Source organism: Nansenia antarctica, assembly GCF_963989245.1.
Source record: "Nansenia antarctica genome assembly, chromosome: 9".
NCBI classification, from domain to species: Eukaryota; Metazoa; Chordata; class Actinopteri; order Argentiniformes; family Microstomatidae; genus Nansenia; species Nansenia antarctica.
In genome coordinates, this window is record NC_137679.1 from 25,334,860 (window position 1) to 25,356,635 (window position 21,776).

The 21,776-nt window shown below is 44.8% G+C and overlaps 1 protein-coding gene and 1 pseudogene across 2 annotated transcripts in view; both read left to right on the forward strand.

Annotated features, from left to right (window-relative positions):
• Positions 1-14,542, forward strand: part of ano5a (anoctamin 5a) — a gene marked incomplete at both ends in the record, with an annotated part of 31,570 nt that extends 17,028 nt beyond the window's left edge. The window contains 18 exons of the mRNA XM_080539657.1: positions 1,236-1,343; positions 3,126-3,194; positions 3,543-3,827; positions 6,064-6,183; positions 6,352-6,467; positions 6,589-6,723; positions 7,160-7,265; positions 7,618-7,678; positions 7,915-8,066; positions 8,243-8,323; positions 9,307-9,535; positions 9,862-10,040; positions 10,308-10,405; positions 12,860-12,990; positions 13,101-13,306; positions 13,444-13,646; positions 13,808-13,913; positions 14,309-14,542. Coding sequence (XP_080395783.1) covers positions 1,236-1,343; positions 3,126-3,194; positions 3,543-3,827; positions 6,064-6,183; positions 6,352-6,467; positions 6,589-6,723; positions 7,160-7,265; positions 7,618-7,678; positions 7,915-8,066; positions 8,243-8,323; positions 9,307-9,535; positions 9,862-10,040; positions 10,308-10,405; positions 12,860-12,990; positions 13,101-13,306; positions 13,444-13,646; positions 13,808-13,913; positions 14,309-14,542 — 2,619 coding nt within the window. The remainder of the gene's footprint in view (positions 1-1,235; positions 1,344-3,125; positions 3,195-3,542; positions 3,828-6,063; positions 6,184-6,351; positions 6,468-6,588; positions 6,724-7,159; positions 7,266-7,617; positions 7,679-7,914; positions 8,067-8,242; positions 8,324-9,306; positions 9,536-9,861; positions 10,041-10,307; positions 10,406-12,859; positions 12,991-13,100; positions 13,307-13,443; positions 13,647-13,807; positions 13,914-14,308) is intronic.
• Positions 14,543-17,412: 2,870 nt separating this feature from the next.
• LOC308165506 (P2Y purinoceptor 3-like) lies at positions 17,413-20,502 on the forward strand (annotated as a pseudogene). Its single transcript has 2 exons — positions 17,413-17,436; positions 19,469-20,502. The product of its transcript is annotated as a P2Y purinoceptor 3-like (transcript).
• Positions 20,503-21,776: the final 1,274 nt, after the last annotated feature.

A 21,776-nucleotide genomic window follows, 5' to 3' on the forward strand; every position in this document is an offset into this window, starting at 1 on the left:
GGAGGCGCCGACAGAATATCAGCCGCATTTTATGAATAAACAATGTTTATTTTTAAAAATCTTTTACAAGTAGCAACTAGGAAGTGGGGCTGCGTTGGAAGGTGGGGGCGGCGCCCTAGCGCCCTCTATTGGCCAGCCGCCACTGCGAAATGTTATCTCATATACTTGTTCAATATTGACGTTATTACTATTGTTACTTGCACTTGTGTATCTATAGTGCGGTTTCCAAAGACCATCCGTTTGGTTTTGTCCACATTCAGTGAGAGTTTATTAATGTCAAACCATAGTTTTAATTTGGACAATTCAATGATGAGCTCTCTTATTACATTAGTGTGCTGCTGGCAGCGGCTGTACTGCTGGCATGATGATGTCATCACTAGGAGCCTCCTCTCTCTCCCTCCTGGATGTCTGAGCGAGTGTGGGCTTGTCCTGGGATGCGAGTGGACTGGATGGAGGCGTTTTGCCCTGGAGACTGAGGGAGAGAGAGAGAGAGAGAGAGCGAGAGAGTGAGTTGGGGGCTCGGCAGTGCAACCCAGGGGAGAGAAGCACTCTGTTTCTGTCAAACGGTCAGCGTTTCAGCTGATGCACTGCAGAAGAGTGGGCCATGGAGGTAAAGTGCTCTTCTTCTCTTCCCCTCACCCTCGGCCCTGTAGCTGTAGTAAGAATCGGAGGCAGGGCAGACTCACTGTGTGTAAGGGGCGAAGAGGCTGTTGGGACTGGGGAGTGGGACTTTACAAGTGTTTGTTGTGCTAATTCTATCAGCAGGATCCTGTCCGGACAGCTACAGTAGTGATATGAAGCAGGCTGCTCTAGAATATGTGGTGCAAGTATTTATAGCATTGTGAACAGCTGTAGCAGCAATGACAGCGAGAGAGAGAGCAGGCAGGTCTCCTCTTTCTCTCTCATGGCATTCCTGTGTCAGAGCAAAGTGTTGGGTATTTATTTCCCTACAGGCCGCATTGGGCTGAACTAGTGCAGGGTTGGTCAACGTGGCTGTGAACAGGGGTTTAGTTTAGCCAAAGGTAGTTACAAATAGCTTCTTCGACTTCAAGTTCCTGCACATTGTGCCTTGAGACGCTCGCACAGGTATTCCAACTCAAACTGGGGTGATGGTGATCTGCAGTGTTGATTGCATCCAAACACTTTGGCTTTGAGATGGCATTGTTTATCTGTGCCTGCTTACCTGTATGTGTTTGTGTATGTTGTGGTCATCTCCACTCTCTGTCTCTCTACAGGTTGCCAAGCAGCAGCAGAGTAAAGACTCTGTTTTCTTCCGGGATGGAGTACGCAGGATTGACTTTGTCCTGTCCTACGTGGAAGACAAGGTCGGGGAGAGGAAAGGGGTTAGTAAAACTAGTTAGTAAAACTATTCTTTCCTCTTGCGGGAATGTCGAGTTATCATCAATATTTCAATACATGGTAATTCCCAGTGTTTCATGGTGCTGGTTTCTCAGCAGAACAAACTGGCAGTTGAATGAGTCACTATGAGCATTGACATGAACCCCAGTTTCACTTCACTTAGCTCTACTGCATTACATCAGCTCAGACACTCAGCTCACACACAAATGGCCAAGTTGTTCATAATATAACATTCATAAATCTCTATTGTTGATAGTGGTAACATTAACATTTTGCAATGTAGGATTAGTTACTTTACAGGCTGTAGCTGCATGACCCAAATGCTGTACCTAAACAGATGCTGTACCTAAACAGACATGTTAGTTGTTGTTCTCAGTCAGTATGAATCAGCCCTTCCATCTCTGTGAGTCTCTGCATCAGTGGGAAAGTGGTGGAACATGCTTAAAGTTCCTGGGTTTCCACATCTCTGAGGATCTTTCTTGGACCCTCAACTCCTTCACCCTCTCACCTCTCACCTCTCAGTCTCCTGCACCAGCAGGCTCACCAACAGCTTCTTCCCTGCAGCTGTCAATCTGCTGTACTCAAAATCCCAGTGGTAGACTTGCCCCCTAGCCCCCTAGTGCCCTTGTTCTGTACATATCATAATGTACATATTATCTTACATATCATAATGTACATATTATCTTACATATCATAATGTACATATTATATTGTACATCTTACATATTATATTGTACATATTGATATCCATTGCACGTATATTAACTTGTTATTGTCTTAGTACTTGTACTCTGTCAATGACAATAAAGTTGAATCTAATCTAATCTAAAATTCATGCAATTCTGAGTTAACCCTGGTTTCTTTGCTAAATGAGTCAGTCATTGTCGTATGACAATATATATATATATATATATATATATATATATATATATATATATACGTACGTATATAATAGTATGTATTGAATAGTATATAATAGTATGTATTGAATAGTAATAGTATATAATAGTATGTATTTAATAGTATATAATAGTATGTATTGAATAGTATATAATAGTATGTATTGAATAGTATATAATAGTATGTGTATTTTCATGTTGTGTGATAGGCCTTCTCCACATGTTTAGCTGAGGCTGGCCAGCACCTCTAGGGTGGTGAAAGGTCTTGTGTCTGTGACTGGGCTGTCGGCCCTCACACCTGCATGTTACTGCCCCATGGCTGTGAGGCCTGTCTGCTGGCTCTGCCCTGACACTCACACAACAGTCTGAAACAGGTCTTTCTAACAGTAACAGTAAATTACCTGTACTGTGAAATAGCTCTGAGTCACCACACTGACCCCACACTTGGCCAGGAACTCACTCATTCTTTCCACTACGTGGGAGTCACAGCACATTTCCGGCCCATTTCCTGTATTTGTAACACAGATGATAAATCTGGGTGATATTCAGGGAGGCTGCAATAAATCTATACTGTTATTCAAGCAGCAGAGGGGTAGTGGTGGTCTAGTGGATAGTGAGTTGGACTTGTGATCGGAAGGTTGTGAGTTCAAATCCCGCCTGAAGCCACACCACTACTAGTGTGCCCTTGGGTAAGGCACTTAGCCCTCAGTTACTCCAGGGGGAATGTCCCTGTAATTCGTAATTGTAAGTCGCTTTGGATAAAAGCGACTGCTAAATGGCAAAATTATTAATTAAAATTATCTCTTGAGCCAAATGAAACAAACACACCCATGATATGTATGTGTCTATCTATGTGTTTCTCTACAGGAGAGGAGAAAGGAGTATGAGGCTAACCTGCAAAAGGCGGGTTTGGAGTTGGAGACTGAGGATAAATCGGTAAGAGGCCCGTGGTTTATAAGATTAAATCTAACAAAGTCACTGGCCTGGCTGCAACAAGATCGCTTTAGCACACTGGCTGTCTCTGGGCAGTGTTTTTATACAGGATACCTGTACTCTTTTTCACCACCAGAGGGAGAGAAATATTTTCCTTGGCTGTACTGAAAATAGCTCTTATGCATACTCCTGAGTATGACTCAGCCAAGGTGATTATTAGCAATAACATTAAGTGTCAAAATCAGGACTATAATCTAAACACAATTTAAAGGGCCCCTGTAACATATAATCTGGATCAGAATTCTATTGTACATCCATCTTTCAAATGATTCCCTTGTTCCCCTACCTCAGGAGTCAGACGATGGTAGGACTTACTTCCTGAAAGTCCACGCTCCCTGGGAGGTGCTGGCCACCTATGCAGAAGTGCTGAAGATAAAGGTGCCCTTCAAGGCCAACGACATCCCCAACAACACTGAGATCCCCTTCGAGTGGCTGTGCACCCCCTTCCGCCTGCCAGACCACATCATGAACCCTGAGCCTGACTACTTCACCTCCCCCTTCAACAAGGGCAAGACCGACTTCTTCCTCATTGACGACAAGGACACCTTCTTCCCTCCCTCCACTCGCAACAGGATAGTGAGTGCACCGCCATGAACTCTTTCTAAGACAATTAGATGTATTCACGCACATGTATTGTACTGTATACAGTATATCTCAAAAGTGAGTACACCCTTTAGATTTTTGCAAATATTCTGTCATATCCTTTCAGGGGATAACACTATCTTAATGAAACTTTGATATAACTTAAAGTAGTCAGTGTGCTGCTTGAATAACAGTATAGATTTATTGTCCATTGAAAATTACTCAGTACACAGCTGTTAATGTCTAAACAGCTGGCAACAAAAGTGAGTACACCCCATAGTGAACATGTCTAAATTGTGCCCAAAGTGTCAATATTTTGTGTGACCACCATTGTTATCTGAATCAGAATCAGAATCAGAAGACTTTATTGCCATGACATGTAAACATGTTAGGAATTTGGTTTGGGACAATGGAGCACGGTTTACAGCAGGACAGGTGCAAGACAGGACAAGACAGTGCAAACCAACATCAAAGTGCAAGAGTCATAATTAATATAAATATAAAGTGCAGAGATCAAGTGTTCAAGTGTTCATATCCAAACAGTCCAAAGCTCTCTGGGTGGGGGTGGAGGGAGGGTAGATAGATAGATAGTGGTCAGGTCAGGGGGGGGGGGGGCAGCGGCATTTAGGAGCCGGATGGCTGTGGGGAAAAAGCTGTGTGCATGTCGGGCCTTCACAGTTTTTAGGGACCGCACCCTCCTGCCTGAGGGGAGCGGGGCGAAGAGACCGTGTCCTGGGTGTGCGGGGTCAGCCATGATCTTCCTGGCCCTCCCCAAAGCCCTACTTTTAAACAGGGCCTCAAGGGGGGGGCAAAGGGCAGCCAATCATCTAGCACTGCTTTAACCCTCCTGGGCATGGAATTCACCAGAGTTGCACAGGTTGCTTCTGGAATCTTCTTCCACTCCTCCATGACGACATCACGGAGCGCACGGATGTTGGACACCTTGCACTCCTCCACCTTCCTCTTGAGGATGCCCCACATGTGCTCAATTGGGTTTAGGTCTGGAGACATACTTGGCCAGTCCATCACCTTAACCTTCAGCTTCTTCAGCAAGGCCGTTGTCATCTTGGAGGTGTGTTTAGGGTCATTATCATGTTGGAAAACTGCCCTACGGCCCAGTTTCCGAAGAGAGGGGATCATGCTCTGCTGCAGGATGTCACAGTATATATTGGAATTCATGTGTCCCTCAATGAAATGCAGCTCCCCAGTGCCGGCAGCACTCATGCAGCCCCAGACCATGATGCTGCCACCACCATGCTTGACTGTAGGCAAAACACATTTGTCTTGGTACTCCTCACCAGGGTGCCGCCACACACGCCGGACACCATCTGACCCAAACAGGTTTATTTTGGTCTCATCAGACCACAGGACATGGTTCCAGTAACTCATGTTCTTGGATTCATTGTCTTCAGCAAACTGTTTGCAGGCTTTCAGGCTGACATCCCACTTCTGCAACCTCTGCAGCAATGCTGGAAGCACTCGCACGTCTATTTTTGGAAACCAACCTCTGGATAGGACGCTGAGCACGTGGACTCAACTTCTTTGGTCGACCCTGGCGAGGCCTGTTCCGAGTGGAACCTGTCCTGGTAAACCGCTGTATGATCTTAGCCACTGTGCTGCAACTCATTTTCAGGGTGTTGGCAATCTTCTTATAGCCAAGGCCATCTTTGTGAAGCGCAATAATCCTTTTTTTCAGCCGCTCAGAGAGTTCCTTGCCATAAGGTGCCATGTTGTCCAGCATTCAGAGAGAATTGTGCCCAAAACACCACATTTAACAGCCCTGCTTATCATTTACACCTGAATCCTTGTAACACTAACGAGTCACATGACACCAGGGCGGGAAAACAACATCATTGGGCACAATTAGGACATGTTCACTATGGGGTGTACTCACTTTTGTTGCCAGCTGTTTAGACATTAACAGCTGTGTACTGAGTAATTTTCAAAGGACAATAAATCTATACTGTTATTCAAGCAGCACACTGACTACTTTAAGTTATATCAAAGTTTCAGTAGGATAATGTTATCCCCTGAAAGGATATAACAGAATATTTGCAAAAATCTGAAGGGTGTACTCACTTTTGAGATATACTGTACCTGCAAACATGTCGTCTCGTATCAGGGGGTTCTCTGGTTGAACCGGGCAACACTAATGTTTAACATTCTCTGTTTATGTGAAATCTAAGAGAGTATTCTTGCCTGACCACCTGTTGTCCGTCCCTCCTCTCAGGTGTACTACATCCTAGCGCGCTGCCCGTACCACAAGGCAGATCGGGAGGATAAGGACAAGAAGGGTATCAAGCGGTTGATCAACAACGGGACCTACATTTCTGCTTTCCCTCTACATGATGTAAGAATCCAGTATCACTCTCTCTTGGCTGATGACAAATGTAATAGATGCTAATAGAGAACTGTTCCCCTGTGTGTGTGTGTGTGTGTGTGTGTGTGTGTGTGTGTGTGTGTGTGTGTGTGTGTGTGTGTGTGTGTGTGTGTGCGTGCGCACACGCTCGTACCACAGAGTCGATACTGGAAGAGATCGCTGGATTCCAACTGCGAGAGTGAGAGATACAATCTCTACAAAAACTGGGCCCAGTTCTTCTGTTTCTTCAAGGAGCAGCCGCTAAACCTTATACGGTGGGGGCAGAAGAGGGATTGCAGTATCAGTTGTCTGTTTGTTGCTATATTTAGACACTGTACTGGTCTGGCAGAGGAGCTCACAACCTGCATTGTTTTTAATTGTGTTTGCTTCAAACAGGAAATATTATGGGGAGAAGATTGGTATCTACTTTGCCTGGCTGGGTTTCTACACTGAGATGCTGTTCCTTGCTGCAGTCGTGGGCCTCATCTGCTTCATCTATGGAATCCTCACCTATGAAGACAACATTTGGAGGTGAGCTCTGGGGAGAAGGAGAGAGGGACAATTCACCCAGTATGGTACATGGGTTGGTGACATGATCATTTCCTTTTCCGCCGCTTGGGTAGCCTGGTGCGGGGCTATTATGGTCTGTGCTTGGTTGGCTGGGCCGGGTGTGCTGGTGGTGGGACAGGTCGGGTGTGTGGGGCGGCTGGGGTCCCCCGGGGGGGGCGCTGCTGTGTGCTGGTAGGCAAACTGGTAGTAGTCGCACTATGAGTAGAGGGCTGCAAGGGAATTTTCCTGGCTGCACAGTGTACATGTTGTTTACCTTTGCCTGCTTGCGGCTCTGTCATCATGTGAAGCGCATTGAGTCACATCTTGTGAGAAATGCACTATACAAATAAAACTTGATTTGATTTTGATCATTTCCTTATCATTTCATTGTTTTGAAATGTCGTTCTTCCGCCTCCAGTAAAGAAATCTGTAGTCAAGAGATTGGAGGCAGCATCATCATGTGTCCACTCTGTGATAAGAAATGTGGCTACTGGAAACTCAACTCAACTTGTAATTCATCCTGGGTAAGAATTCCTGGCTCTGTGATTGCCATATGATTGTCATATGAGGGTTTTATATCTAAGAGACACTGTACCATATCTACTGTATATAGAAGTGTTTTCTCATATACAGTAGAGTACAAGCTTGAGAGTTGAGGTTCTGACCCCCGATGTTTCGTTTTATTTAGAGTCTAATCTTTAATTCTTGTTATGAATGACTGTTGTCTGTAAAAACTGTATGTAAATGTTTGGGAATAGAATGTAAATAGTGATGTGTTTAGATTACATAATCAGGGCATAATCATAGAGATCCTGGTCTCAAGATACTTTTCTCTGTATAAATAAAGGATAAATAATTCTCGACCTCTTCTTTCAGCAATCGCATATGTTTGACAACGTCGGGACGGTATTCTTCGCCATATTCATGGGGATTTGGGGTAAGTGAATATCCTATCCATGAGCACCACCTAGTGGCAGCTTCTAATATCTACAACTACAATGGTCAGAAAACAGACACTCCTTTAGGAGGTCAATGATACTTAATTGTCCACCCACAATGATATCGGGGAGGAATCGTCTTTTGTCCGTTGGTACAGTATGTTTGCACGTCACATGCGATCACAAACATTTTGCCAGCGTTTCCTGGTCTCACCTGGCTGTGACCCCCTTGCAGTGACCTTGTTCCTGGAGTTCTGGAAGCGTCGGCAGGCCCGTCTGGAGTATGAGTGGGACCTGGTGGACTTTGAGGAGGAGCAGCAGCAGCTGCAGCTACGTCCAGAGTACGAGACCAAGTGCACCAGCCGCAGGCTGAACCGCATCACCCAGGTGCTTGAAGGCCCTTAGGCTTTGTCCATCGCTTCTGTGTGTAATACTGGGGAAGGGCGGGGCGAAGGTCTTTGTAGTAGTACTATCTTTGTGCTACTTTGTAGTCGTTTGTACAGGATTCAAATTCATTACAACATATTCATTGGTAGTTTCACATCAACCTGTCCTGGCTGTAGGAGATGGAGTTGGTTCTAGAAAGGACTCCAGCTGATCTAGTAGGAAAGGTGCTTCTATGCTGGGTCACCGTGATGCTGTGGGTAAGACTGGCACGCAGGGGGGAATGCCAGTTTGATGTGGAGGTGTTTTGGCAGGAGTGGCCTGGCTTGTGTTGATGGCTTGGACATGTCTAGGAGACTCAGATGTCCATTGCTAGTTGCAGCTTTGTTTTACCTGGTGAATCAGGGACATGTAAGTTTTAATCAAGCCAACAATACTGGGAAAATAAGTTTGTGTCTTGGTATGTTTCTAAATGCATGGATTCACCAGGAGACAGTGGTGCTGCAGTGGTCAGTGGACTGAGTTCAGTTTGACATGCCCTTACAAGTAGCTGTGTGTGGGCTCTGATATGCTGCCCAGTCCTGTCCCTGGCCTGGAGTGGTCTGGTCTGGTCTAGGGACAGTAGTAACCTTGGTGACTGACTGCTGTGTCCTTGCTTTGCTTGATTATCGTTCAGGAAATGGAGCCTTACTTACCCGTAACAAGCAAGTGTGCTCGCTCATTCCTGTCTGGAGCCACCGTCCTATTATGGGTGAGCATTGTCTCTTTGCAATACTCCTTTATGATTATCTTCATTCTCATACTCTTCCTCCTCCTCATCTTTGCCATCATTATCATCGTCATTACCATCATCATTACCATCGTCATTATCATCATCATTATCAATATCACCAACAAAAGTAGATTTCTTCCCATTGTTATTGCTCAGCACATAATATTGAAAATCATAGTAAGATAAAACATAAAAGTATTACAGCCCACATTAAGACCACAGCTAAGTAACTGAAAAATGGTTGTAATCAAATGTGATCTTTGTTGAAAGTGCATGTTTGTATAAGCATGTGCTCCTCCTATAACAGTATGCTTTATAGTGTGACCAAATGTGCTAGTAGTGATTTAATTTGTGGGACCAATGTATGTCAGTATGTGTCATGCATGTGTATGTATGTACAGTATATATGATGTCCCTCATGTGTCCTCTCTCACCTGTCTTCGGCTTGTCTTCGCCCCGTCGGGCCCATAGATCTCCTTGATCATTGCCTGTATCATCGGGGTGATAGCGTATCGCTTGGCTGTGTACGCAGCCTTTGCTAGCATCATGAAGGACAGCCCCACCAACAACCTGCAGGTGGTGGGCTCTCTCATCACCCCCCAGCTGGCCACCTCTGTCACCGCCTCCTGCATCAACTTCGTCATCATCATGATCCTCAACCTCATGTACGAGAGAGTAGCCATCTGCATCACTGATATGGGTAAGGCAGCGTTCTTTAACGTATTTATGCCGGAAGACACAAACCAGAAGCCTATCTCCTCTTTTTGTAGAAGAGCAGCTTAATGTACAAGTACAGGGCCTTACAGGGCCCCAATCCATCTTCTGAACACTGAGTGCCAAGCAGAGAGCTTTTAGTATGACTTGGCAGGGGATAGAACATCCAACCTTCTGATCTCAGGCCGGACACTATAACCACAAGGACACCCAGTCAGATGAAAACGGAGCATTCCCCTCCAAATGCAATTTCAGATGGTTGGTAGAATTACTTTGCAATCCTTTTCAGACTGTGAAACTTGATTTCCACAGAAATCCCGAGGACTCACCTGGAGTATGAGAACAAGCTGACTGTGAAGATGTTCCTCTTCCAGTTTGTCAACTACTACTCCTCCTGCTTCTACGTGGCCTTCTTCAAGGGAAAATTTGTTGGATATCCTGGAGACTACATTTACATGTTTGGCAAATGGAGCGGGCTGAGGAATGAGGAGGTAGCATACTACCGAATTTCCCCTCTACCTTTCCTTACTTACTTATATTTATTTTTATTTTATTTTTTAACAATTGTTCTATTTGCAATTTTATTTTATGCACTGAGATTCTTCTTGTACAATGAAAAGCACTTTATATATTTATTATTATTATTATTATTATTATTATTATTATTATTATTATTATTATTATTACTACTACCGTCAATACATACATCTGAGATTAATCACAGAGGGATATGAGACTGACTCTCCCTCTCTCTCCAGTGTGACCCAGGTGGTTGTCTGATTGAGCTCACTACCCAGCTGGTTATAGTGATGACTGGCAAACAGGTGTGGGGCAACATCCAGGAGGCTCTGGTCCCGTGAGTACTCCAACCGTCACCACTGTGGAAACCCAAGTTCACTAAACATTTCTTGCTGTCTTAGCCTTTAGCTTTTATATACAGTTAGGTCCGGAAATATTTGGACAGTGACACAATTTCCATACTTTTGGCTCTGTACACCACCACAATGGATTTGAAATGAAACAGGCCAGGCCTTTACTGCAGCTGTCTTCAGTTGTTGTTGTTTGTTTGTGGGTCTTTCTGCCTTTAGATTCGTCTTCAGCAAGTGAAATGCATGCTCGTTTGGGTTGAGATCAGGTGATTCACTCGGCCATTGCAGAATATTCTACTTCTTTGCCTTAAAAACCTCCTGGGTTGCTTTCGCAGTATGTTTTGGGTCATCAGATGAAATCAGAATTATATTTTTATATTTTTATTTGCACAGGAAATTTACTTGGTGTAGTAAGACATAAAGACACAGCAATATAATAATATATATATATATATATATATTTTAAATGTAATAAACAACAGTATATGCAAAAATAGTTTAAAAAGACAATGACAGAAATGGGCAGTAGAACAATAAGACTGTAAATTAGAGTATGTAAAACTAACATAGATTACATTGTGAGTGTGTGTGTGTGTGTGTGTGTGTGTGTGTGTGTGTGTGTGTGTGTGTGTGTGTGTGTGTGTGTGTGTGTGTGTGTGTGTGTGTGTGTGTGTGTGGGTGTGTGGGTGTGTGTGTGTGGTTGTGTGTGTGTGGGCTTTCACACCGCCAAAGAACCGTTCCCGTTCCTGTTCTGGAACCTCTGAACCTTGGTGCTGTCTGGTGAACCAGCCCGCGTTCATACCAGTGTAACCAGAACCATCCGCGTCATCAAAGCTGGGTGATGAAGGGGCAGCTACTTCACTGGAAATGAGGATAATATCTTCCACTACAGTATCTGAAATAAACACTATTTTCTATGAAACAAAACAAAAGACACTTTCTAGACGCGTTCACTTACTAACCAGCTGCTCCATTACTCGAATAGAAATGGCTTACGAAGTTCGCGTTTGCGTGTGTGCGCGCACGTGTGCTTGCTGAGCATGTGAGGAAGATAGAGAGAGAATGATGAAACATTTGATAAAAAACATTTTGCACTAATGATTAGATTTTGTCTCCTTCCTTCTTGCTGGTCTTTGCAGCCTAGAATATGACACACCCACTGACGACGTGACTGTTCTACGTTTTGGTTCCCGCTTGAGAATCACTATTTTCTGGTTCCCGCTGCGAACCAACTTTTCAGGCTCCGAACCAATTGAGTTTCGGTCTGAACGCGCCGGCCGGTTCCAGACTTAGTTCGCGAACGCGAACTGGAATGGTTCCTTGTGTGTGTTCAACTTTGCTGAATTTGGCTGAATCTGAGCAGACAGTATATCCCTAAACACTTAAGAATTCATCCAGCTGCTTCTGTCTTCTGTCACATCAATAAGCACTGACCCAGTGCCATTGGAAGCCATGCATGCCCATGCCATCACACTGCCTCCATCGTGTTTTACAGATGGTGTGGTATGCTTTGGATCATGAGCCATTCCTAGCCTTCTCCATACTTTTTTCATTCTGGTACAGTTTGATCATAGTTTCATCTGTCTAAAGAATGCTGTTCCAGAAGTGGGCTGGCTTTTTTAGATGTTTTTTGGCTAAGTATAATCTGGCCTTTCTATTCTTGAGGCTTATGAATGGTTTGCACCTTGTGGTGAACCCTCTGTATTTTCTCTCGTTAAGTCTTCTCTTTATGGTAGACTTAGATAATGATATGCCTACCTCCTGGAGCCTGTTCTTCACTTGACTGGATGTTGTGAAGGGGTTTTTCTTTACCATGTAATGGCTCCTGCTAACATCCACGACTGTTGTCTTCTGTGGACGTCCAGACCTTTTTGTGCTGCAGAGCTCACCAGTGCGTTGTTTTTTTCTCAGAATGTACCAAACTGTTGATTTGGCCACTCCTAATGTTCCTGCTATCTCTCTGATGGATTTTCTTTTTCTTTTAGCAGCCTGAGGATGACCTATTTCACTTGCATTGAGAGCTCCTTTGACCACATGTTGTGCGTTCACAGCAACAGCTTCCAAATGCAAATGCCACACTTGGAATCAACTCAGACCTTTTACCTGCTTAATTGATAAAGAAATAACAAAGGAATAGCCCATACATGTCCATGAAACAGCTGTGAGTCAATTGTCCAATTACTTTTGGTCCCTTGAAAAACAGGGGGGCTACATATTAAAGAGCTGTAATTCCTAAACCCTTCCTCCAAGTTCGATGTGATTGTCAATTTAAAGCTGAGAGTCTGCACTTTGAGCCAATATTTATATAACTGTAACTTATATGTTTTGGTAAACAGCAAAAATAGAAAAAATTCTGTCAATGTGAGTCCAAATATATATGGACCTAACTGGATATCAATCCCATATGCAGTAGTGCTAACTATTGTGCTGCATGTTTTCAGGTGGTTGATGAACTGGTGGGGCAGCAGGAAAGCTCGCAGCCACCCAGAGAGTCTCTACAGCCGCTGGGAGCAGGACCATGACCTGCAGGACTTTGACCATCTGGGTCTCTTCTACGAGTACCTGGAGATGGGTAAGCTGAAGAAGAGAACTTGTCTTGCTTGTTGCAATGTCCCCCACTCTCCTGCAGAGGGCGCTGTGTGCATCCCCCTGTCTCATTAGCATGTCTCCTCTGTGCCACAGTGATCCAGTTTGGCTTCATCACGCTGTTTGTAGCCTCCTTTCCGCTGGCTCCCCTCCTGGCCCTCTTTAATAACATTGTGGAGATTCGAGTGGATGCCTGGAAGTTCACCACCCAGTTCAAACGGCCAGTTGCATCCAAGGCCCACAGCATCGGTGCCTGGCAAGAGATACTCAATGGAGTGGCCGTCCTCTCTGTCGTCACTAATGTGAGTGTGCAAGCCATGCTCCCTCAACAAGATGTGTGCTATTTGACGATAGTTCCGTTCTGTTTTTTACGGAAGTGACTTCTCCAACAATATGATACCTAACTCACTTAAATCTTCTTCTTTTTCTCAACCCGTAGGCGTTTATTGTAGCCTTCACCTCAGATATGATCCCTCGGTTGGTGTACATGTACGCCTACCATACTGGGAATGAGATGAGCATGAGTGGCTACATCAACAACAGCCTGTCAGTGTTCAACATCTCTGAGTTTCTCGACGCTAACCGACCTGATGATGGAGAGAGCCCTGCCTGGTTCAACAGCTCCGTCATCACCACCTGCAGGTAAGATGCGTGCGCGCGTGTGTGTGTGTGCGTGTGTGTGTGTGTGTGCCTCCGTGTTTGTGTGTCTGCATGCTTCCGTGTGTGTGTGTGTGAGAGTATGTATGATGTCTTTGTCCATCTATTCTTGTACTACATGTGTAAAGACACTGATCTATTCCTAGGTACCGTGACTATCGCTACCCCCCAGGCCATGAGAAGCAGTACTCCCACACCATGCAGTTCTGGCACATCCTAGCTGCCAAGCTGGCATTCATCATCATCATGGAGGTACAGTAGGGCTCCAGTACAGCCCACACCACTAAACCTACTGCTCACTACAGACAAGGCCCACACCTTCTAACACATCTCTATTCACCCTTTAGTAGTCATCTGTAACATTGTCGTCCTACACTTTTAACATCCACATAGTATATCCACCAGATCCAGATCCAGAACCATCTGGGGGGGGGGCTGGTGGAGGTAGAAACTGGAGGGCTCATTGTGATGCATAGAATGGAATGAGGAATGGCATCAAACACCTGTGCATTAACAATGAGCCCGTCCTGTGATTTCTGCCTCCACTCAGTCATAGCAGACTTTCCTCCATAGTGGGTAGCATTTTGTTAGCTCCAGTGTGAGCTGGAGACTGATCTGTTTCTGTCCCTTTTCCCAACCTCTCTCAGCATGTGGTGTTTGTGGTGAAGTTCTTTGTGGCCTGGTTGATCCCTGACGTGCCTTCGGAGGTGAAGGCTCGTATCAAGAGAGAGCGCTACCTGATTCAGGAGTACCTGCATACCTACGAGGTGGAGAAGCTCAAGATCCAGCTCAGCCAGAGCAATGGCTGTAACGACTGTTCCTGCATCCCTATGATCTACCCCTCTGTACCCCAGCATGAGGTGTTGTCTGAGTGTCTCTAGCCCCGATGTCTCCTCCACTCCCTCTGCCCACTCCCTCTATCCACATCATCATCTGGTTAAGGCTGGGCTTGGACTGGTCTGGTGGAGAGTCTCTGTAAACTACCCCTGCTCCTCAGAGGTGTTTTGTTTTGTGTTTTTTTAAGTCTGTCTGCTGATTTGATAGAGGAAAGCTCACAGCCAAAGGGAAGGAAAGTACTACTATATTTTGGTTGAAATGTTGTGGTGCCAGTTCTACCCAAGTCCTAGAAATATCCTCAGTTCTCAGCCATCAACCATTCATCACTCACTCACATGACCAGATCCATACAGACAACATATAGGGAGGGTAGGGAGATTTGACACGTGGGACAGCTAGCATGCACGGCTGTAGTCATCATAGAGTACACTTGATTTTATCATTTTAAGTTACATACAGTATATATATATGTTTATGACCTTTCTCGTATTAGTTCACTCTATAGTTATCCTCTGAAGTAATGAGAATGTTCTAAGAGGAAGGCCATTCACAATGCTGTACTAACACTGTGTTAGCACCAGGCAGCTTAGTTTAGATCTCTTTGCATACCACATGACATGCCTCTATTTAAAAAGTGCCACTACAAGTAACCAAAGACTAATGCCTTAATATTTTACATGCTCATCATTGAAGTCGGTCTACAGTTTACTCAATGGAAAAGTAATATAATTTGGACGTTTTTAAATATTTTGTTTATTTATTTTGTTGAGTAGTTTTACAGTATGTTCTTATCTTTTGTGATGTAAAATGTTCCCTGAAGATGCATATTTATATTCAACAAATAGCAATAGATGCAGTTTAAATGTCATTTAACATTATCAAGATATTCAAACATGATCAAATTCCCCTAACTCCTGTGTTTGATTGATGAAGAATGTCTATTGCTGAACAATCAAAAAATGTAGCATGAAAATAATATTATAACTGTTGAATGCCATGCGAATTGTTGTAACTTCCCAAAATTGTTTATATGTTGAAGATTTGCATTTGTTATTAGTTCAGTCTGGACAAGATTATAAATGTACCTTGTCATTTATCAGCAAGTGGGTGCACAGACAATAGTTTGCAATTTGCCAACTTTTTGTGTTGTTCAACAGCCCACTACACCTCAATTGTTTTGCAGAGAGACTCGTCCACAGATATCTGTTGCAATACTCCAGTGAAGAAGACATTTCAATACGTTTTCCAAATCTACAATAAGTAACCTATCGGATGACATGTGAAAAAAGCCTGTTTGTGAAGGAGCAATCATCTGTTGTAGGATTCTGTGTTGCTTTTATGTGTGCTGTAGTCAGCGGAGGCTGTCCACTCTGTATCCATGTGATTTCCTCCGGTCAGGGCCAGTTATGTTGAAGTAGCATTGCTATTAGCAATATCTCAGCAGGTTGGATTTTGGCATGGGCAGCAGCTGGTGCATGTTGACTGTGTGCCTACTGTGTGCTGTGCCTGGTGATCAGAGCACAGTGTCCTGAGAGAGAGAGGAGAGATCCCTTTGTAATGTGCCTGTGTTTACCCACACCTTGGCTCTAATGAACGCCTACCCCTCGTCCACTGGGGCCTGTGAGCCGCCTCTCATAAAGCACATCAGTTAGCTCTTAACTCTCTCATGGTTCTGATTTCATTTCCTTTATAGTGTTTGTGATGAGAAGGAAAGATAAATATTAGTTTTTTGTTTTGCACAAAGCACTTAATAAAACAGGACTACCAAGATATAAACATGTCAGCCTGATTGCTGTAGTAACTACATTATCAGTGTTTATAAGCAGGAACCTCCATTTAGTCATGGAACATGATATTTGAATCTTATCAACACGAGATGTGTTTAGAATGGATCTTGGTTTCATGTTAATACATTTCTTGACTTGAATTTAGAATTTAAAGATTTAAAGAATTTAAAGAAGCATGTAGTAAAATGGTGAAAGTCATTTACCTTTTCGGTTAATAGGATTTTTTTTTTATGAAGGAAATGTGTTCAAGAGTATTAAATATGTACCTATATAAGAATATGTAAGAAGCCTTTTCTTTTAACCTTTTTTTCTATGATAGATGGCTGGCTATGCCTCAATCTCAGGCAGATACATCTTATATGATATTTTTACGACATAGATGCATACAGATATGAATGTGTTTACAGTACTAAGTAACACATAAACACCAGAGCACTGTTTGACTGTTTGATCTTGCTTTTCTATGCAGTGTGCTTTATGAAACGAATGCCTGTCTCTCTTGTTAATTAAAAAAAAACTTCTCTATGTTGTACTTTCATATGATTTTCCACTCTTTTTTCTGAACATCTATTTTCTTGCTTTATTGTTAATGCAGTTAATTTGAATAGATTTCTTTGAAGAAACTATGGCAGTTTACAACACGCTATGTTGGATCTTGGTGAACAAGATCTGTTTTCACCATGTTGATCTGTGTATCTAATGTATACTGAATAAATCCCAATAAATTATCATACTCCTTTTTTGTTATCATTATGCAGAGTTGAAATACAATTGTAAACATACACTGAGCAGTGAGACTGAGAGCCTATATATTTAACAATTGAAAAATGTTATGAATATTAATGAGTGAAAATATATGTTGAATGTATGTGTCTGAATGAACAGCTGATAACATACAGTATCATTGGCTCAAACCCCCGTGGAGAGAACCATGAGGGCTTCATGGTTTCTTACTGTGTGAGATGGCTGGTCACTGTTCATGTAGCAGATGGCAGATACAGTTATTCAATATTTGTTCACACATAATGGGGTGCCTAACACCAAGAAATGCCTGTGTGGGAGGTACAGTAGGCATGGCCATCTTACACTAGCATGGCACATTACTCAGAGGGAGCTGACACACTGACATGGGAAACCACGACCAAGCTCAGGTGAGTTCCTGGGAAGGATGAAGGGCCACACTAAAGTTTTGAAAATGTAATTTGCTTTATTGTAATTACTGTATTTGAATACCTCTGAAAATGGTTTGCTTTTCCATGCTGTCTTAATGTTTCATTGTTGAGGATTACATAACATATGCCATCGGAAAGGGTTAGATGAGTTCAGGAATCAGGAATATCTAATGGAAACAAGTGTTCTGTGTTTTATCTCTGAATGAATGAATGAATGAATGAATGAATGAATGAATGGACTTTATTGTCATTGCTACAGTACAGGTGTTAGGAAAGGAAAAAAAAAAAAAAACTTTTAGAAAAAGAATAAAATCACAAGAAGGTAAGGAGCTGGTTTACATAAATAAAGGCTATGTACACAATCCACTGTACTATACTGCACAGATAGTCAACTAGGGTTGTCATATTGCACAAAAGTATTTTTTCACGTTATTTAAAGTGTCACAGTTTGCAGGCTTGAAATGTACATGTTTGTGCCTCAGCACTAGCTGCCATACAATCCGTCCAGACTGTCCTGGGCCCAGAACTTAGGCCTTTGCTGTGTTCAGGGCCTTGACGGCCCTGTGGTAGAAGCAGTTCTTCAGTCTGTTTGTCTTAGCGGCCGGGGTCCTGTACCTCCTTTTCGAGGGCAGCCTGATAAAGTGTACGTGCCCAGGGTGGGTCGGGTCCCTGGAGATCTTGGAGGCCTTCCTGAGACAGCGTGTGTTGTACAGCTCTTCCAGAGAGGGGAGGGGGGCGCCGGTGATCTTCTGTGCTGTTCTCACGACTCTCTGTAGCGCATTTCTCTCCGCTGTTGTGCAGCTGTAGAACCAGTTGCAGATGCCGTAGGTGAGGATGCTCTCCACTGCGCCGCGGTAGAAGGCCACCAGTATCTCCTGCTTGTTGTGTTCTTTCCTGAGGCATCTCAGGGTGTATGGCCGCTGTTGTGCCCTCTTGATGGTGCCTTTTGTGTTGTCCTTCCAGGTCAGGTCATCCCGCATGTGATGTCCCAGGAATCGGAGGGTTGAGACTCTCTCCACGCTCTCTCCGTCGATGAGCAGGGGCTGGATCTCGGACTTTTTCCTCCTGAAGTCTACGATGAATTCCTGGGTCTTTGACTTGTTCAGCAGCAGGTTGTTAACCTTGCACAGCTTGCTCAGTTGCTCTACCTCATCCCTGTACGCCGCCTCGTCCCCCCCCGAGATACATCCCACCACGGTGGTGTCGTCTGCAAACTTTACGATGTAGTTGCTGGGGTGGACGGGGGTGAAGTCGTGGGTGTAGAGGTTGTAGAGGATGGGGCTTAGCACGCAGCCCTGGGGGGACCCAGTGCTGAGGCTGAGGGCTGTGGAGGTGTGGGGGCCCACCCGCACCCTCTGGGGGCGGTCGGTCAGGAAGTCCTTGATCCACGCACATATAGAGTGTGATAGACCCAGGTCTAGTAGTTTGGTCACTAGCCTGTCTGGAAGGATGGTGTTGAAGGCGGAGCTGAAGTCCACGAAGAGCAGTCTCGCGTAGCTGTTTCCCCTCTCCAGGTGGGATAGAGTGGCGTGGAGAGTCGTCGCAATGGCGTCCTCTGTGGACCTGTGGGCTCTGTAGGCGAACTGGTATGGATCCAGGTTGGGCGGGAGGCGTGTGAGTATGTGGGCCCGGACTAGTTTCTCGAAGCACTTCATGATGATTGGTGTGAGTGCCACCGGGCGGTAGTCGTTTAGGCAGCTCACCGTGCTTTTCTTCGGGACTGGGATGATAGTTGAGGTTTTCAGGCAGGGTGGGACGGTGGCCTGGGACAGGGACTGGTTAAAGATGTTGGTGAAAACCCCGGCCAGCTGGTCGGCGCAGTCTCTCAGCACCCGTCCCAATATCCCAATATTACAATTAATGCATAACTGGAATGATTGTAGACACCTTGATCCTCATTGGTGTTTTGCAGTTCTATACAGCTTCATTAAAAACATGTGCAGTCCTGAGAAGTGACACAATGATGTTCATAATGAGCTTTATAAGTCATTCACAGCACTATGCCCTATAGTCTCCAGAATACGCCTTCTGTGACCTGTGTGACCCAGGCCAGGAGGGGATGCTGGTGGTTCAGCTGTACCTGTTGCCAGCCATATTCCTGGGGGTGCTGATCTTAGGGCTTCCCCTCAACCTGACCTCCCTCTGGATCTTCTCTCACCGCCTGAGGCGTTGGACTCGCAGCACTGCCCTACTCTTCAACCTGGCTCTGGCTGACACCTCCTGGCTGCTGGCCCTGCCCTTCCTTATCTACTACCACCTGAACGATCTCCGATGGAACCTGGGCCCGTCCGTCTGCAAGGCCCTGCGTCTGCTCTATCACAACTACTTCTACCTCAGCATCTTCTTTGTCACATGTCAGTGTGGACCGCTACCTGGCCATCGTTCACCCGCTGCGCTCCCTGGCTCTGCTGGGCCGCCGGCAGACCTGCCTGCTGTGTGTGGCTGTCTGGGCTGTTAACATGGCGCTCAGCCTCCCTGTGGTTTACTTGACCTGGATCCAGCAATGCCCCCAGGGCAACCGCACTATCTGTACCCTCTACATGATGCTGGATAATCCTGTGGCGAGCCTGCCCTACTCCATCCTCTGCTCCTGCATTGGCTTCCTCTTCCCCCTCATCTCTATCTGCTATTGCTGCCTGCGCTGTGTCAAGGAGCTGCGCAGCCGTCCGCACCTCCCACGCCCATACAACAGTAAGCATCGACTCATCCGCATCCTGAGCGCAGTGCTGATCCTCTTCGCTCTGTTCTACATGCCGTACCACCTGACCCGTAATGCCACCATATTCATGCCGGTGGTCTACCCGGGGAACCCTCCCGCCTGGCAGGCTATAGACCTGGTCTTCTCCCTAGAGATCTGCATCTGTAGCCTCAACACTATTAACCCCCTTTTCATGCTTTGTGGGTGGCCAGTTCAGGAAGGAGCTCCAGAACACCTTTGCTGGGCTGCGTCACCAGCGTCCAGGTGTGGAAACAGGAGCCACAGTGTTGCATGAGAGAGAGCAAAGGAACACTGTCCAGAGGATGGCTACTATCAGTCCTCTGTGAAGGCTGAGGGAGCAGCTGTGGCCAGTGTAATGCAGTCTTCTGGACTCCGGTCCTTCCTCCTTTTCAGGATCCTAATACAGCTCATGTGTAGCCAAATACCAGTAGCATTTGTAACAACTTAGATGTTGTTTTAGATGTTAGGGTAGGGTTAGGGTTAGGGTTTAAATGGTGAATTGTCTCATGCAGATAGATGATTGTTATTCTGTGTTGTGAAGGATTTTGTCTCATCAGCAATATAATTTTCTGTCTGGAATGATATCTGTATGCATATTATGTGCTGTGTTTCCATCTATGGCAGTCAGCAACTGCATACCTTCTCTTACCCAACACTGCCTCTGTGTGGTTGTTACACTGAACACGACATCCTTATTAGCATTCACCGCGTGATTCGTATACCTTATCAGATATCTCCTTTGCCAACCTTGTGTCTTGCCTGGGAATCCTTATTGCATTTTAATTTAAGAAAGAACGTTCTTAATCAAAATCAGCTGTTTTTGTGTACGATTAAACCTTTATTACAGTCCTCACAGTTGTTTTTAAGTGTTATTATTTTACCTTATAAGGTACGCTCATTTCAATATTCAGATCATGCCATTGACAATGCCACAAAGACCTATGCTACTATAACTATATCTTGCTATATAAAAGTGACTAAAACCAACAGTAAAAGGCATAGGTCTCCAAACGTTAAGACGCGATAAGAGGGGGAAGATAAGACCACTTCTCTTTGTGCTTGCTGTCCGCGCTCTGCGGGCCCTAGAGGACTGCAATCCGGTTTCCATAGTACCGCCCCCCTAGAGGCTTGGAATGGGCCTTTGTAATATCTGGTAACCACGAGAGATGATACAATTAAGGCATAAAATGTTGGCTGGGTTGCGTTCTAAACTGAGGACAACATTGCATTGGTTGCAAGCTAGAAATTACGGATAGTTAAGTCATAATGATGTGCCACTGTAATTGATACATCCTCGATTTAAAAAAAAAAAAAAAAAGAACGAGAAAACCCCTGGCATTGGGGAGCGAAGACAGTGCGCATGCTGCATATCGTGTGCCGCTGAGGGGAGCTGTCGACAGGTTTGTGAAACAGCTGGGCGCACGCAGGCTTTCGCTCTCCTTGGTGCTGAATTTTCTCCTGGCCGCTTCATCAGAGATCCTCTCATCAGAAAGACTGACGCTTCCTGGAGTCGAGGACGGTGACATTTCGACTTTCCAACATAATCATCGACATTTTCTGTCTTGACCTTTGCATATATCTTAACACGTTTAAAACTTTA